General features: G+C 34.8%; 1 protein-coding gene across 1 annotated transcript; it reads right to left on the bottom strand.

Moving 5' to 3' along the window:
• Positions 1-2,611: 2,611 nt before the first annotated feature.
• Positions 2,612-3,385, bottom strand: LOC131535020 (myosin-7-like; the record flags this gene model as incomplete). Its single annotated transcript, XM_058768154.1, has 4 exons — positions 2,612-2,714; positions 2,846-2,977; positions 3,105-3,200; positions 3,273-3,385. Coding segments are annotated over 4 exons (356 nt in total), but the record flags the coding sequence as incomplete, so codon positions are not given.
• Positions 3,386-3,395: the final 10 nt, after the last annotated feature.

Below are 3,395 nucleotides of genomic sequence, written 5' to 3'. Positions count from 1 at the left end.
AATCTCCACCACTATGCCCCATAGTCCTTTTGCTTTCATCAAATGTTCCATTTGAAATTTCCACATTGCCCAGTTCTCTGTCCCACTCAGCTGTTCAACAAACAATCTATCCTCCATTGTGAGTTCCACAACACTGTCTATATCACACACAAAATCCTGTGTAAAAAGCACCTTTTTAGCAAAGATCTGGGCCCATAACCTGTTGAATTTCATGTGTTTTTTGTTCACACAACAGAAAGAGGTAGTAGGAAGATTCACAGAACTGCAGCGACACCCGGGCTGTGTTCCACTCCACTTTTAGACATGTACTCGCAAACTTCCCTAAGCACTTCCCCTCGGGGGAATCCCTGCCTCCATTTTGAAGTGCCATTTTGCAAGGCTGAACTTATTTTAATTCGCTGCTACAAATCATCAGCTCTCTTTGAAAATGAATAATGTCAATTTGCTTGGATACTATCAGAGATCTTTAGTCATCCAAATCCCTGACAAAATATTAGCCTATAAACGTAGTGTTTCACAGCTGGAAATGTTAAATCAGCCAGACTGAAGCATTTGTTTTTATCTTCCTTTACTGCATGCTTTTGACCTTCGCTCACATAATTTAACACAGTAATTTATGTTTAGACAATGTTCGCACTGTGGTTGTTTGAGACTGACAACCACATTTACTTAAAAGTGTAAGTAGCAAAATGTCTTGTTTACACAGCAGGTACTGCAGGTGTACTTTGGTGAATGCAGTTTTCACTCCTGTAGATAACCTTTGTGGGAACGTAACCATATTGTCGACTCAAATACAGGACTGACAAACATTTTCTACTGAATGTGGCTACAGTATAGTTTTTGTTTGTTTGTTTTTAAAGAAAGGGCTAATTGATTAGAACATAATCTTAGTAAGTGTGATTGAAAGGTTTTTTTGTTTATTGACTAAAAAAGATTATTTCTCTGCACTATTTTGTTGGTAAAAAATGGATGCGATGTCAAATTAGATCAGTTATATTGCAACAAAATAGTGCAGAGAAATAATCTTTTTTAGTCAATAAACAAAACTCATACTCCTAAATCATAGATTGAATCGTAAATTGAATTTTTCATTAACCGACATATGTTGAAACTATTAATGGGCAGTTTTCCAGTTATTGCTGTTATGGCAAAATTTCCACTCAAACATTTACGTTTATAAGCTACATTTGGAAAAAGCCTTTATCTAAAGCCACATATTGCTTTCAATGTATAGTCTGCATGTTTTATCCGTTCATACATTTGTTATTATTATTTTAATATCAAACCTATGACCTATATTCAGAGAAAGATTTCTTTTAGTAACTGGTGGCCCTTTTACCAGCAAAATTCTATTAAATAATCAACTGTCTGCCTATGACCAACTTGTCCCTTGTCTTTGGAAAGATTCCATAGTAGTGCCAATTGCTAAAAAAACAAAACAAAACAAACAAAAAAAAATATTCCCATTTCTCTTAATGATTATAGGCCTGTTGCACTCACCACTTTGGTAATTAAATAATAATAATAATAAATAAAAAGTTAAGAAGGGAATTTTAGCCTTAACACAGTCAGCACTTGATCCTATGCAGTGTACGAATAGATCAGGTAGAGGAGAGGAGGATACCTTACTAAATATGATGTTAAGACATTTGGAAGGTACAAATAATCATGTACGTTTGTGTTTCATTGATTTTTCCTCTGCTTTTAACTGGGTTCAGCCAATATTTTGGCAAAGACTCTTGCCAGCAATATTCACTTAAACTTTACATTTTGTGACTTCAACAGTGTTGGTTGGTGGATTTTTAACTAACAGATCCCAAAGAGTACGTGTTAATGGTGTGTTGTCCAATGCATTGTTGTCTTCTTCTGGTGAAGGAGTATAAATATTTAGGGCCTGTATTTGATGATAAACTAAAATTTGAGGCAAACACTGACATTATTAGAGGGAAAGCTCTTCAATGTATTTTGAGGAAACTAACAACTTTTATTGTTCTTTTATGAACATTTTTTTATACCTTTTTTATTAAATTTGTCTTAAGTTTTTCCAATATTTGTTGGTATGAAAATCTGAATGTAAAGTTGAACAGTATTAGTTAAAATGTGCAGCAAGATGTTGGGGACCAAATTTATGAACATATATTGACCAGGAAGGGCCATTTAGTCCTTTCCGATGTCGCCCACCCATTGTGTACTGAATTTCAACTGCTTCCCTCAGGCCGGAGACTTAAACTCTCTTTGTGCAAATCAAATAGATTTAAGAATTATTTTATTACTGCAGAATAATGTTTTTAAATGACTTCTTATAAATGTGTGTTATTTAGTGTGTGTTGTGTTGCTGTTTATGTATGTATACTGTTGTGTACATAAAGAATTGCCTTTAAGGTTAATAAAGTTAAATGAGTTTAATTTACTTTTAATAAACTTTTTTTCTTGCATGAGTGGAGGAAACCTTTATGAACAAGCTTTTTTACATTATTGTCAGCTATTATGTGTATTAGAATGTTAGAATATTTCAGTATTTAAGTGTCATTTTTTTAAATGAATTCATTAATTTATTTGAGAATAAAATTGCTCTGAAGACCACTCCAAAACAAATGTCTAGTAAGTACAGATTTATTTCAAAAGGAATATTACATGTAAATCTACAGAACAATCATATTATATGACTTCAGTAGAGGCTCCCATCAGGTTTGGGGGTTTCACTCTTCTTTGGCCTGAGACAAAAAAAAAAAAAAATGACATACAGAAGTCATGTAAATACTCAGTACATTTTTCAAGCATAAGCTGAATGCTGTATGTTTCTTCTCAGTAAATGCAAGAAAGCCTCTGCTATTATGCAACTGACCTTTCCAGCATCACGGCTCTTGGCTCTGAGCTTGTTGACTTGAGACTCAGCAATGTCAGCACGCTCCTCAGCCTCCTCCAGCTCATGCTGCGCCTTCCTCAACTTGGACAGATGAGTGTTGCCATGCTCCTCCTAAAGAGTAACATTTTTAGTGTGTTTGTTAAGTAAGCCGTGGAACATCAGTTATACTGTTCCAGTACATAAATTACTAATTAATTAATAATCAATGTGTCAAAATGTTCAGATTTATTTAACATACCGCCTCCTCAGCCTGCCTCTTGTAGGTTTTGACCTTCAACTGCAGCTTATCAACCAGATCCTGAAGTCTGTTGATGTTCTTCTTATCCTCCTCAGTCTACAAACAATAAAACATTGTTTTATAGATTTGTATGGATAAACCTATGGATATGGTAGGGTATGATCATACCTGATAAGACAGCTCTTTCACTCTCCTCTCATATTTGCGGACACCCTTAACAGCATCAACTCCACGTCTCTGTTCTGCTTCAACTTCAGCCTCAAGCTCACGAACCTTTGATAGCACATAATA

Source organism: Onychostoma macrolepis, unplaced genomic scaffold, assembly GCF_012432095.1.
Source record: "Onychostoma macrolepis isolate SWU-2019 unplaced genomic scaffold, ASM1243209v1 Scaffold10, whole genome shotgun sequence".
NCBI classification, from domain to species: Eukaryota; Metazoa; Chordata; class Actinopteri; order Cypriniformes; family Cyprinidae; genus Onychostoma; species Onychostoma macrolepis.
Note: the sequence above shows the minus strand (reverse complement) of the source record. Positions and strands in the feature narration are given on the sequence as shown.